The sequence below is a fragment of the Crocuta crocuta genome, unplaced genomic scaffold, assembly GCF_008692635.1.
Source record: "Crocuta crocuta isolate KB4526 unplaced genomic scaffold, BGI_CrCroc_1.0 scaffold177, whole genome shotgun sequence".
Lineage (NCBI taxonomy): Eukaryota > Metazoa > Chordata > Mammalia > Carnivora > Hyaenidae > Crocuta > Crocuta crocuta.
Window position 1 is genome coordinate 2,664,016 of NW_027531880.1, and position 13,337 is coordinate 2,677,352.

Here is a 13,337-nt window from a genome sequence, read left to right on the forward strand (position 1 = left end):
TTTTTAATAAATATTTTTATTTATTTCTAGGAGAGAGAGAGAGAGACAGCGTGAGCAGGGAAGGGTCAGAGAGAGAGGGAGTCACAGACTCTGAAATAGGCTCCAGGCTCTGAGCTGGCAGTCAGCACAGAGCCCGAAGCGGGGCTCGAACCCACAAACCGCGAGATCATGACCTAAGCGAAAGTCGGACGCTTAACCGACTAAGCCACCCAGGCGCCCCTAAATTGGTCATTTTTTATGTGATACACATTTTACCACAGTGGGGGGGAAAAAAGTCTGTGTCCTGCTCCACACAAAAGAATTAATAAAGTCAGGTCATCTACATGTATAAATATCAAAAGCAGTAAAAGCTTGGTTAACCTACAGGTAACTTTACTATGTAAACAGCTAATTTCATAAAATATTCATTAGCATCCACAGTTAAGGAAAAACTCAAAAGTATAATTAGAAACACTTTGACGATGTTTACATACTCTTTCTGTAAATAAGACAAACTCTTTAGTTGCTAGAATATGTAACAGGACCTTATTTATGAAAGAAACAATTTTATATAAACTCATCAGTAGGGTAATGTACGGCTAACCAATTAAAACTATGCTAATTGGTAATATAATCTGTCAACTATACTTCAATTAAAAACTATGCTAATTAGGAAAAACTCACAGCTGTTATTAAATCGTGGCTCAAGATCTTCAATAATGGCTCTTTTCTTCTGCAATTCATTATTGGCTTCATGCAGCTTCTCCCTGCAACAAAACATGTAACGCATTGTCACCTACTGTTTTGTGCTTTACTCCACTTGAAAGATCTAAGTTCTTTATTCTTGGGATACACTTGCATAGCACACAAATGTTACGAAACAAAAAAGGATAAAAAGTCCAATTCAACATAAAAATTAAAACACACACACAAAATAGGTAAAAAAAAAAAATAGAGTCAAAAAATCTCAGACTTTGAACGTTATCATTTCTTTTACAGAAACATGCACAAGAGGGTACAAAGAATTTAGTGATCTTCATTTTTTTCTAGGCGTAAGGATATTATAAAAATTAAAACTCTACAGAGGTTTTACAATGCACAATCTTATTCCAAAAAGTAAAGTTCTAAAAATAAAAATTAATAGAAAGAACACTACACACCAATAAAAAAGAATTGGTACATGAACTCACCAGGATAGATATCACAGAATAATGGTGACCACAGTGAGTCAGATACAAAAGGGTAATACTGTAGGATTCCTTTCAAAAAAATTTTTTTAATGTTTTATTTATTTTTGATAGAGAGAGCATGAGCAGAGGAGGGTCAGACAGAGAGGGAGACACAGAATCCGAAACAGGCTCCAGGCTCTGAGCTGTCAGCACAGAGCCCAACGCGGGGCTCGTACCCATGAACCGTGAGATCATGACCTGAGCTGAAGTTGGATGCTTAACCAACTGAGCCACCCAGGAGCCACTTAATGTTTATTTTTGATAGAGAGAATGAATGAGCCAGGGCAGAAAGAAAGGGAGACACAGAATCCAAAGGAAGCTCCAGGTTCTGAGCTGTCAGCACAGAGCCTGATGTGGGGCTCAAATTCAAACTGCAAGAGCATGACCTGAGCCGATGTCGGACACTTAACCAACTAAGCCACCCAGGTGCCCTTCCAGGATTCCTTTTACATGAAGTTCGGAAAGTATCAAGACTAATGAAAGGTTGTAAGAGAGCAGCATAGTGGCTAATTTGGGGATGGAATCAATTAGAAGGGAAAACAAGAGTCTGGGGATTTGCTGAAAGTATTCTACATGTCGACCTGGGTTACCTTGATATTGTAGGAAAACATTCATCAAGCTTTAGACTTAGGAACTTAGAATTTGTGTACTTTATATACGTTATATTCCAAAATAAATGTAAAAAGTGAACAGAAAGTAATAAGTTTCTTCCTGGTAGTTATACAATATGCATAATTCTCTCTATAAAGTACTTAGTGTGGCACTTTATAATACGAGAGGGAAAAAAGGCTGCACAAATTGGAAAACACAGAAAAAAAGGTAACAACAGCATTATGTTAAGTCTATTCTTGTTTCTTTTTCTATGTATACTACTTCAATAAATTGGTATCTTTCACACAAATTCTTTGAGAATATATCTAGATAAAAAATAAACATATAGAGTTTAAAGAATAAAAAATGTAAGCCCAGTAAAGAAACAGGTTATGAAACAAATTATTACAGAACCTTAGGGAACCGAAGTCCAGAATTTTAATCTTTCTCTGATTTTTGTGATGATACTTTGTGTGTATTCCAGGACAATATACTGCTGAATTTTGCCCGATTTTACTTTATACACTACACTGTATGTATTGCTCTGTGACTTCCATCTTTTATTTAACACTATGCTCTCAAGACTCACGTATGTTGATGTGTTAGCCCTAAGTTACATATTTTACCACACTGTTTGAATTTACTTCATTCTAGCAATCATTTTACAATTGGTGGCATTTGTATTGTTGCTACTTTTCTGTGATTACAATGTCCTTTCATATGTTCTTCTATATGTCTCCTGATAGATGGATAAGAACATTTCTAGGAATATAGGGTATATACAGGGAGCAGAACTGCTGGGTCACAGGATAGGTGTTATGTTCAGTTTACGAAGTAAATCAATGTATACTCCTACCAGAGTGGATTGGAATTACCATTACTGAACACCTTTGGCAATTCTTAGTACGTTGGACTTTTAAATTTTACCAACCTGGAATGTGTAAAATAGCCTCCCCGTTGTAGATATAAATGTACATAAGAATGACCATTTGAAATGTCTATGGACTCTTGGGGCGCCTGGGTGGCTTAGTCGGTTAAGCGTCCGACTTTCGCTTAGGTCATGATCTCGCAGTTCGTGGGTTCGAGCCCCGCATCGGGCTCTGTGCTGACTGCCAGCTCAGAGCCTGGAGCCTGTTTCAGAGTCTGTGACTCCCTCTCTCTCTGACCCTCCCCTGCTCACGCTGTCTCTCTCTCTCTCTCTCTCCTAGAAATAAATAAAACATAAAAAGAAATGTCTATGGACTCTGTTGTGGATTAAGTGTATCTCCCAAGAAAGATATAGTGAAGGTCCTAACTTCTAGTACCTATGAATGTGACATCATTTGAAAACAGCATCTTTGCAGATATAATTAGTTAAGATGAGGTCGTAGTAGATCAGGGTGGGCCCTAAATCCAATGACTAATGTCCTTATTAGAAGGCCATGGGAAGACAAGATAGACAGAGAGAAGAATGTCACGTGAAGACGGAGATACAGTGATGCGTCTATACACCAGGGAACAACAAGGACTGCTAGCCGCCATCATGAAGAGGGGCATGGAACAGATCCTCCCTTAGAACCTCCAGAAGGAATTAATTGCTTGATTTTAGACTTCTATCCTCAAGAACTGGTAGAGGATAAATTTCTGCTTTTTTTAGCCACCCAGACTGTAGTAATTTGTTGCGGCAGCCACAAGAAACCAACATAGGCCTCATTATCACTAGTAAATTCTTTTTGATGAAGATATTTACCATGTAAATGAACACAGAACAATGGTCAGTTTTATGAACTAACAGGTATTCCACTTTTTTTGCAATAAAGAAATGGGAAAGAGAATAGGACAGAAATCAGGCTCTAGGTAACCTCAGAATGGCTAGAAGATACCATTTTTTGTTCTACTAGTACATTAAGAATCTGCCCATTATTAGACTTGCCAGCAAGTGTCCACTGCTAGGATTATCTCACTTTTCCCATATTAAAAAAAAAAATTGGGGGCTCCTGGGTGGCTCATCTGGTTACACCTCCAACTCTTCACTTTTGCTCAGGTCATGATCTCATGGTTCGTGAGCTCAAGACTCACATCAGGAACTGTGCTAACAGTGCAGAGCCTGCTTGGGATTCTCTCTCTTCCTCTCTCGGTCCCTCACCTGCTTACTCTCTCTCTCTCAAAATAAATAAATAAATAAATAAATAATTTTTTTTAAATGTTTTATTTATTTTTAGGAGAGAGAGAGAGACAGCGTGAGCAGGGGAGGGTCAGAGAGAGAGGGAGTCACAGACTGAAACAGGCTCCAGGCTCTGAGCTGGCAGTCAGCACAGAGCCCGAAGCGGGGCTCGAACCCACGAACTGCGAGATCATGACCCAAGCGAAAGTCGAAAGTCGGACGCTTAACCGACTAAGCCACCCAGGTGCCCCATTATAATTTTTTTTTAATTTATTTCATTTTTAGATTAAAAAGTCACTTTCAGATATACTTGCAATTCAAGGAAATGTCTGAAAATCTGCTACTGATAAGCTTTGTACCACTTTAAAATTTTACTTAAAAAGATTCAGCTGGCTATACTCTACGCCCAAATTCAGCCTGCTTCCTATTTTTGTATAAAGTTTTATTGGAACAGTCACAACATCAGTTTATAGTCAATCTCTGGCTGTTTTCAAATTACAGAGCTAAGTGGTTGTGACACAGACCATGGCTTGCAAAGCCTAAGGTAACAGCTATCTGGCCCTTTAAAGAAAAAGGTTTCTGGGGCACCTGGGTGGCTTAGTCGGTTAAACGTCCAACTTTCGCTTAGGTCATGATCTCGCGGTTTGTGGGTTCAAGCCCCGCATTGGGCTCTGTGCTGACTGCCAGCTCAGAGCCTGGAGCCTATTTCCGAGTCTGTGTCTCCCTCTCTCTCTGACCCTCCCCTCTTCACGCTGTCTCTCTCTCCTAGAAATAAATAAAAATATATAAAAAAAATTAAAAAAAAAATAAAGAAAAAGGTTTCTGCCTCCTAATCTAGAGTGTCTCAAACTCTTAACTACAGTTATAAATTCTATCATGAAGACATAGAACCTTGGAACCTTCTTTGAGAAAACAGTTCTAAAGTAGTAACTGCTTTGATTTAAGGACCTTGGATTGAGAAGACCCTTTAGATGCTATAAATATTAACATGTCTTATACTTTCCCGTACCTTCAGAGGCTACTTGGGCCATTGCCTAGACACCCTGTAACCACCTAACAAAATACTTCTATTTCACTAGAGAATAGGATAGTGACACTCAACAGCTTTTATACTTACAGATGTTCTTCAAGCTTCTTTTTTAGAAGAACTGACTGAAAATGGAAAATAAAAGTTTATTTAACATTTTAACTAATATATTAATTATTAAAAAAGCAATACAGTAGTAACCAACTCTGAATAAATTCTCAGTAAGTTCTCTGGTTAAAGAGCTCAAAACACACAATGTACCTATGTCTATTTCCTTTTGATTAAAGACAGAATAGCCCCTGAGTGATAGCAATCGGTATAAAATACTCAGAAACTGCATATCTGAAATCTCTATAGTCAGGAAGAAATGACCAAGAAGGCCACTTATATATAGACCTAATATTCCTGGATTCAACAGGCAGGTAGACAGAACTCTAGGAATTGTAATATTTTTTCCCAGGGTGCCTGGGTAGCTCAGTCGGTTAAGCATCTGACTTTGGCTCAGGTCATGATCTCATGGTTCGTGAGTTCAAGCCCCACATCAGGCTCTCTGCTGTCAGTGCAGAGCCTGCTTCGGATCCTCTGTCTCCCTTTCTCTGCCCCTTCCCTGTCTGCACGCATGTGCTCTCTCTTTCTGTGTCTCAAAAATAAACTTTTAAAAAATAATAACAGATTTTTCCCTAACATACTCTTTATCTACTGTATTATTTTCCTTGCATCATGATAGATACTGGGATCAACTTCCATAAATAATGACTCACTCTGAGATTTCTGAATATGTACACAAATAATTTATGTGATGGTATGGGAATGTGAAGGATGGCGTATGCACAGAATTTAATGGACTGAAGACGCAGCTTTGGCTGGGTATTTAAAAAAAATCTCCTAAAAAGCAGGAGATCAGAATTGACCTAAAAACAAAAAATAATGGCATTCTACGTAGGACCACTAGATTTCATAATCAAACTTAACACCTGTAGAGTATATATTATTAATGAATTCTATGAAACATTCCATTTTGAGATAAATTCAGCCAAACCCAGTTAATATAGGCTTATAAATCAAACTGTCCAATCAGTCAATAGCAGCAGTGAGGGGGAGAAAAAGCCTCCCATTAAGTTCTTTGATTTTCAGTCACCTTATTTAATAACGATTACTGTAATTGTTCTTTCAAGTCCATTGAAACAGCTCTGGAATTTATCAAATTTACTTCTTTGCTCAGTATATTAACTAGAGCAAGATAAGTGGACTATAAGGTCCTCTATCAGTGCTTCCCCCAAATATAAAAATAACATTAACTTTCAATTATCGCTTGTTCCTTCTTTCATACAGAGGGTAAAATGAAAATACTTTCTAAATACTTTAACTATAATTTTGCATTTACATTTTGCCTGGAATCTAGCAAAATCGGTTTTAACTGAGATAGTACACGATAATTACCTCATGAATGGTTAGTATACCAGGCACTGTGCTACAGTATGTCACGTGCAGTCTCATGTGAATCTTACAACATGAGCAACAGCCCCATCTTATAGGTGAGGGAGGGGAGATGGGGAGACGTTCAGTAATTTCAAGTGGCAGACCCAAAATTAAAAGCCAGGTCTGAAAAAAAACAAAGAAACAAAAAAACCCAAAACCAAACCAAACCCCAAAAAACTCCAGGTTGGCCAGGTTCCAAAGTTTATGGATGGTCTTTATTTCCATGTCTTTCCAGCACGGAGAAGACAGTTACTATTCAAGTAGGTGGCAGGAGGCCAGAGGCCATAGGAAAATAGCTTCAATATAATATAATTTATAAAAGCGGGTAGAACAGGAGTGGGATGGGGGCAAAAAATAAGAGCAGAGGTTTTTTGGTTTGACTTATTTTCAATATCCTTTTAAATATCTTAAGTGTAAAGGGCATAAACCTGTAAGGCAATAGTGATATATTCATTTTCCATAAAATTTGCATCATTTAAAAATTTAATACCATCAACCATGATGGAAGAGAATGTATATAAATCAAAAAATTGCTCAATATATAGAAATGAATAGGAAGCCATACTTACAATAGCCTTTTGAGCAGAAACCATGCCAAGAGACAGAGAGGACATATTAGTATGAAGCAAACACAGCAGCCAACAGAAGGAACGATTTAGTAATTCATGAACAGAAGTAAAAGTTAGGCATTTTTTTTTTCAAAAATGTACATTTTTCTTTCTTCTATGGTCTCCTCATCCTGTCTTGTTCTCTTGAGTTTTATACAATGTGGCTAGCTCAAATTATCCATATGACTGGACATAACAATGCTTTTCTGCTTCCATGCTAAAAATAAATGACATAAAAGTAATAATAAAAATGTGTAAACCATCCTACTCTGACTTAAGATCACATGAAAGGACTATGCTTTTGATAACAGAAATAGGCAGAAATTATAATGTTCTTCAGAGAGGACCAGTTCCACTGGGCAGGTTGCTCTACATACTACATACTCCTGAGATGCAACGCTGTAGGTCAGTGAAAGAGAACACAAAGGCGTCAAACATTTGCTGGCGGAAAGAACCACACTATTTCTTCACACCATTTTGAGGCATATCAGACTAAAGAAAGTTCCTATTTGAACAGGAACTTGGAGGAAATCTCTAAGAATTAATTTAGAGGAAGACATTTAGAATCTGGGCAGTCAAATAAATGGAATAACTTATGCAAATACTACTTTCAGGGCCAGCATCTCACTTCTGAAAAATGTTCTCTTAAAGTGATGGCCCAGAGCATATTTAATTAAATGTGATACTTATATCAGGCTACACAAAATTATTTTTTACAGAATAAATTCCTTCTATGTGCTCTAATACGAGTAAGAGAAGCAGGCAAGTACAACGGCTATTGCTCTAACACTAAGGTAGAGCTAATACTCGCATTCTGCCACTCCTACTTCCTATGTACCACACGCCCTTCCCCTTTCTACCATAACAAATCAAAAAAGTCTCCTTAAAGTTTTAGAGACCAAAACAAAGTCTACCTTTACCTCAGTTTAAGTGACCTAGTGATTTCACTGAAGACATCACTTTGGTTCTGACAGCAAGTCTCCAAAAAGACTATCAATGGAAACAACTGTGTAGGTTTATACTCAAAGGCCAGAGTTTATAGCAAATTACACCAGCAATAATAAAAAAGAACCAACTGTCTGAAGCAAAGATTGGTCATTAAAATTTAGGGTTTATTCCCCTCTTTAAACTATTTTTGAGAACTTTATAGCTGTACTTCTATCGTATACAGTATACAATATTGCATAATATTGTATATTAAATGTAAAGGATTTGGAAAATTTAATTGATTTACACTTTCATCAGAGACTATCATGTGCCACAGAAGCACTGTGATCGAGTGTGAGCATGAGAAGATGAAAGTCCGTCTAGTTCCTGGCTCAGTGCCGGATCAATGCATTTACGATATTCTAGTGAGCGTGCCAGTCAAGCAGGCAAGGCTATGACAGACATGCAGAGTATAAGAGAATATTCAGAAAAGGTCAGGAACTTATATTTGAGTGAGGCAGGGCTGGGGATAGTAAGGAGGGATTCAGAAATCCAGAGGTAGTTATTTCTAGGGATGACATTATTTTTCAAAATATCAATTATACATAAAAATTTCTATTTGAACATATTAAATTTGTACCAGCATTTCTCTTGTTGTTGACCAGAGGGAAAACCCTGGACTCTGAATACTGAGATGAGTACAGGTAAAACACAAAGACTCAGGGAGCCTGGCTGGCTTAGTTGGGAAAGCATGTGACCCTAGATCTCAGGGTCCTGAGTTTGAGCCCCACGATGGATGTATCTAACTTAAATGAATAAGCAAAAACTTAAAAAAAAAAAAAAATCCTGGTTTTCCTACCTTGTAAACCAAACAAACAAAAACCCCACAAAGCCTTAATGAATTCCTTAGTTAATAACTACAAAAAAACTTCTAATTCCCAGCAGAAGGATTCTAAAACAGACAATGAAGTACTGTCTGGTCCTTTTCATAAGGAATATTAGTAAAAGGAATACACTGCTTTTTTTCTATAACCAATATAATTATAAATTATTTTGACAGAGACCAATCAAATAAAAAATAAAAGTGACAGCTTTTCTTTACATTGTGAAACTGCTGGACCATGCTCGGTACATACTAAAAACTCACATCTTCTGCTTTTGAGCCTTGATCCTGTAAAGATTTTTGCAGTTCTTCAACTTGTGACTGTACTTCCAGAAGTCTTTGATTCACCAGCCTAGAAATCAAATGTATATTAATTTGTCAATTTCAGACTTACTTATACCTTCTCCCTTAGTTATCATACTGGTTAGAGACATAGTATAATTAGCAAAACAAAGCTAAGATAGTAGTGCAGCTCACTGTTCAGATTATTTTTTGTTTTACTTGAAATTTCTTTTTCTTAAATATTTGTTTATTTTTGAGAGAGAAAGAGTGTGTGCACACAAGTGGGGGAGGAGCAGAGAAAGGGGGACAGAGGATCCAAAGCAGGCTCCACACTGACAGCAGACAGCCTGCAGGGCTCAAACTCACAAACTGTAAGACCATGACCTGAGTGATGATTTCCGACGCTTAACTGACTGAGCCACCAGGTGCCCCTTGCTTGAAATTTCTATGATGATTTCAAATATGGTATTTTAGTGGATATATCTGGTCATACCAGTATACTCAGGCATATCTACTTATCTGAAATTCATTTCAATACATGTTTATTCAAATTATGTGTCAGGCACCATGCTTAGCACTGTGTTAAAAAGATCCCTGTACTGAAGGAACTTAGTGGGGAAGCAAAATGTTAAAAGACAAGATAAATACTTCAATATATCACGTAGAGGTACAAAAAAGGATCACGATTGCTCAAAGCAGCAAGGAACTAAGTGTAATTGTGTGGGGAATTAGGCTTGACTGAACGGAGACTAGAACAAATAAAATACTTAGGTGATTAAGGATAGAAAAGGGATTTAAGAGAGAAATTTATCATATCCAAAGCACACAGAAAAATGAGGGGGTACATTGAGTTCAAGAATGGCATATCTAGAGCATACTTAAAAAAAAATCTATTTTTTTATGTTTATTTTTGAGAGAGAGGGAGAGAGAGAAAGAGAGAGAGAGAGCGTGAGCGAGCAGGGGAGGGGCAGTGAGAGAGGGAGACACACAATCCAAAGGCTCCAGATTCTGAGCTGTCAGCACAGAGCTGAATGCGGGGCTTAAACTCACAAACCATGAGATCATGATCTGAACCAAAGTCGGATGCTTAATTGACTGACCCACCAGGTGCTCCCCCAAAATATTCCTTAAGTATGGGAGTGTCATTCAGTTGGTACAGCGTGTGACTCTTGATCTCAGGGTTGTGAGTTCAAACCCCATGTTAGACATGAAGCCTACTTAAAATTAAAATAAGTAATGAATTCCTTAAGAATGGCATATCTAAAGACTAAGTTATGAGGGGAACAGTGGCTAGAGATGAAACTAGAGAAGAGAAGAGGTTGTTGGGTACAGCCTTACATGAAATGTGTATTTAGAACGTATCCCATGATCTGGCATAAAATCTGGTTGAAATGGAATAACTCAGCCTTTAAGAATGCTGATTCTGGATCTCATACGTTCTTGAAGTTATTATGATGTTATTATTATTATTCAGTATACTAGCTTGGTTCCCTAGATCCTGGGTGATAACCTTGAAGGACTGCCAAAAGGTGAGACCTACTCAGAAAAAATTTTACAAATTTCACATTGACTTGAGGGTGGAATGCTTAAAAAGGTCAAAATGAAGGCATGAAGATTGGGAGGAAGTTACTACAATTATTACTAAATATGGCTGAAAGAAGAAGGAACAAGGATGAAATATATCTAAAGGGCAAAAGAATACAAGGAATAAAAAATAACACCCAAGATTCTGGTTGGAGCTGTTGGAAAACATTTACTAAGAAGGAGAATATAGGAGAAGCAGGTTGCTAAATGAAGATAAACTCATTTAGTAGTTGTTGAAAATGCGGTGCCTTGAGCTATCTGGCAAACAGCTGTATCTCTGCATCTGAAGCACAAAGAGAAATCTGAGTTGAAAGTATAGATGAGGAAGCCATTTGGAATTAACAGAAGCCATGAACAAAAATAATATTGATTAGAAAGAATGTAAAGAAGAGTCAAAAAGAGGAACAAAGATGGTTCATGGCAGATCACAAACCAGAGGGTACAAAGAAGGAACCTCACCCTGGAGAGAAGTAGGAGAAACAAAAGAGAGGTGCTTTAACTGAAATTTTAAAAGTTTGAGGAAGGGGAAGATGATCAACAACAATGAATGCAACAGACATGAAGAAAGATAGTTTTGAACACTCCCAATGGATTGGCCATTTAAGAGATGACTGGTTATTTTAGTAGGAAATATATTAGTGGAATGGTAGAAGCCAGACTACCTCAAATTAAGGACAAAATAGGGCAATGAACTTTTAGAATCAAAACAGCCAGAAAATGCAATAAGCAATTTCTTTTACTAAACAAACCTTAAGAAATTTTTCCCATAAATGTTCTAGGTTCTATAATTAGTAACAATCACATTAAAAATTCAATCAAATCTATAATAATAACTAATATTTTTCACACCAAGGAATAGAAAAGCTAGGTGCTTTTTATTTATTTTTTTAACGTTTATTTATTGGCGGAGGGGAGAGGGGTACAGCAAGAAGGAGAAAAGAATCCCAAGAAGGCTCCATGCTCCATAACCGTACGATCATGACCTAAGCCGAGATCAACTGAGCCACACAGGCACCCCTAGGTGCTTTTTAAAATAGTGAAGGAATTATCAGAAAATCTATATTCAATATGGGGATATATACAAATACATTACTAGTGACACTGTAACTTTGTTCAATCTTTTCAGAAAGGAATATGGAAATATATTTCAAACCATTAGAGTATTTCAACTATCCATCTTGGTCATTTCTGAAATTATTTAGTCAACAAATATTGTAAGTCTACTAGGCCTTGGTAAATACCATATATAATAAGTTTATACCAAGATGTTCCTTGGAAGTATTTGAAAACAAAACAAATTAAAAAAAAAAAAGAAAGAAAACAACACAAATTTTCAGTAATGGAGAACAAACAGTAATGGGGAATAAACAAGCAAAAATATGAAGTATTTATACACACACACTAGTATGGAGCTATGGAAACATATGAACTCATCTTTTTTCAAAACATGCAAACTTCAAAAAGCCAAAATAAATGAGGATTCCAATACCTACTTCATGGTGTTCTTTAGAAGAGTAAGTAAGGTATTATGCAGTATCTAGCGCAGTACCTGTACAGAGCAGGTACTCTATAAGTGTGAATTGCTTCTACCTATTTTCTCCCCCTTCAGAAGTTTAGTTAGTTAACATACTAATTAAAATCTACTTATATATAATTTTCAACAGGGTACAGAAAGAGGATGAGCTTGCAATCACAATATACTCTAGGCAGGAAGGGAACAAGGTCACGTATGCTTTGAGAAAGCTCCCTCAGTGAGGCTCAGCAGGTATTACAGATTTTTAAAATGCCAACTTGCTGGGAAAACTAATTGGAAAGGATTTTGGAGGTTTACTACAAACCTTTCCTTCTGACGGACAATGTATCGGTGGTGAACGGATTGCATTTAAGTTAAAAGAGTCAGTGGAACTCAGGTTTCTTTGTAGTAGTCTAGTGCTATACACTTGTAAGAGATTAAGTTAGCAACAAGGTCATGTAAATGCTTATTAAACTCAGTAAGAACTAACCATGAAGAGAAAAAACACTCTGTGAGAGAAAGAGAGAAAAAAAGGTCTTGCAAATATGGAAAAAGAGAACTTGGCAAGAAAGCGAGATGGATGCGGTGCCTGGCTGGCTCAGTCAGTGGAGTGTGCAGCTTCTTGATCTTGGGTTGCGAGTTCAAGCTCCACGCTGGGTATAGAGATTGCTTAAAAATAAAATATTTTAAAATAGAAAGGCAGGAAGGGAAGGAAGGGAGGGGGGAGAGGGACGGAGGGAAAGGTGGGGGAGGGAAAGGGAAGGGTAGGGAAGGGAAGGGAAGTGTAGGGAAGGGAGAGAGAAAGAGAGAAAGAAAGGACGGAAGGAAGGATAGATTAGGTAGAGGCTTTGAATTCAGGTAGCCTGGGTCAAAGCCCAAATTCCCTCACCAGTAAAATTTTAATAAAGATAGGACCACATATTTAAAATAAATAGCACTTGTTTGCACGTATAGGAGGATTAGGAGGAACTTGACGGAGGAACAAGGGGGAGAAGAAGGGCGGAAATGGTGGGGGAAAGGGAGAGAGGCAAACCATGAGAGACTCTTGAATGCTGACAAAAACTGAGGACTGATGGATGTGGGGGGGAGGGG

The 13,337-nt window shown here is 37.5% G+C and overlaps 1 protein-coding gene across 1 annotated transcript in view; it reads right to left on the reverse strand.

The window, feature by feature from the left end:
• HOOK3 (hook microtubule tethering protein 3) overlaps positions 1–13,337 on the reverse strand; it is a 112,554-nt gene that overhangs the window by 16,081 nt on the left and 83,136 nt on the right. Inside the window, exons 17-19 of the mRNA XM_077773056.1 lie at positions 9,131–9,218; positions 5,060–5,094; positions 664–746 (exon numbers count right to left, since the gene is read on the reverse strand). Of these exons, the coding sequence (XP_077629182.1) occupies positions 664–746; positions 5,060–5,094; positions 9,131–9,218 (206 nt within the window). The remainder of the gene's footprint in view (positions 1–663; positions 747–5,059; positions 5,095–9,130; positions 9,219–13,337) is intronic.